An 860-nucleotide genomic window follows, 5' to 3' on the forward strand; every position below is an offset into this window, starting at 1 on the left:
CCTCAAGACTTTATTTGAAACATCTTAAGAAGTTTAATAAATCCAATAAAACCCTATCAGAAACACTGGACTCCAACAGGGGAGGAAAGTCTTCCAGCAGCTTGGCAGTGGGACAGATGGGTTTTTGTGCACAATGTGTTATCTAACAGTCAGGTCTGCAACTCACACATCACATGGATCATGTTTAAGGTCTAAAGACCAGATGTGTCTTCAAAAGTCTAACCAGCTTATTGATGCCTAATGTGGCAGCAAAGGAAAGACCCAGTGGTAGTTTATCCATTGGATGTGGTCCCGTTGGTGGTCGACCCTCTGGAGGAGGATCCATTGTTAATGGACCAATTAGTGGTGTATCTGTTGGTGCAGGACCCAAAGATTGTAGACCCATTAGTGGTGGAACCAATAATGCTTGAAACATTGGTGTAGATCCCATTAATGGACCCACCAACTAATCATAAATAATAATAATACAGTAGTCTTGTTTAGTGCTTTTCTTGACCCTCAAAGGTGCTTTACAATTTCATGCATCATTTATTCACACACTGATGATAGGAAGCTACAATGTAGCCACAGCTGCCATACTGCACCACTGGACCCTCTGACCACCATCAGTACACAAGGTGGCTAAAGTGTCTTGCCCAAGGACACAATGACAGAGACAGCTGGAATGGGGGATCAAACCAACATCTCTGCCACAGAGACCCCAATCTCATCATAAGTATCTCCACTGACATCATCATGTCATACCTACATACCAGTCTTCATTGACCTCCTCTTAGTATACCTGCTTAACCACATCTCAATATACACTATACTGCCAAAAGTATTCACTCACCTGCCTTTACTCACATATGAACTTAAGG

At 42.6% G+C, this 860-nt stretch overlaps 1 gene segment (V, D, J or C); it reads right to left on the reverse strand.

The window, feature by feature from the left end:
* Positions 1–89: 89 nt before the first annotated feature.
* LOC106512038 (T-cell receptor alpha chain V region RL-5-like) overlaps positions 90–860 on the reverse strand; it is a gene marked incomplete at its 5' end in the record, with an annotated part of 4,705 nt that continues 3,934 nt past the window's right edge. Inside the window, 1 exon segment of the V gene segment in view lies at positions 90–319. Coding sequence covers positions 273–319 — 47 coding nt within the window.

Source organism: Austrofundulus limnaeus, unplaced genomic scaffold (genome assembly GCF_001266775.1).
Source record: "Austrofundulus limnaeus strain Quisiro unplaced genomic scaffold, Austrofundulus_limnaeus-1.0 Scaffold3977, whole genome shotgun sequence".
Classification (NCBI taxonomy): domain Eukaryota; kingdom Metazoa; phylum Chordata; class Actinopteri; order Cyprinodontiformes; family Rivulidae; genus Austrofundulus; species Austrofundulus limnaeus.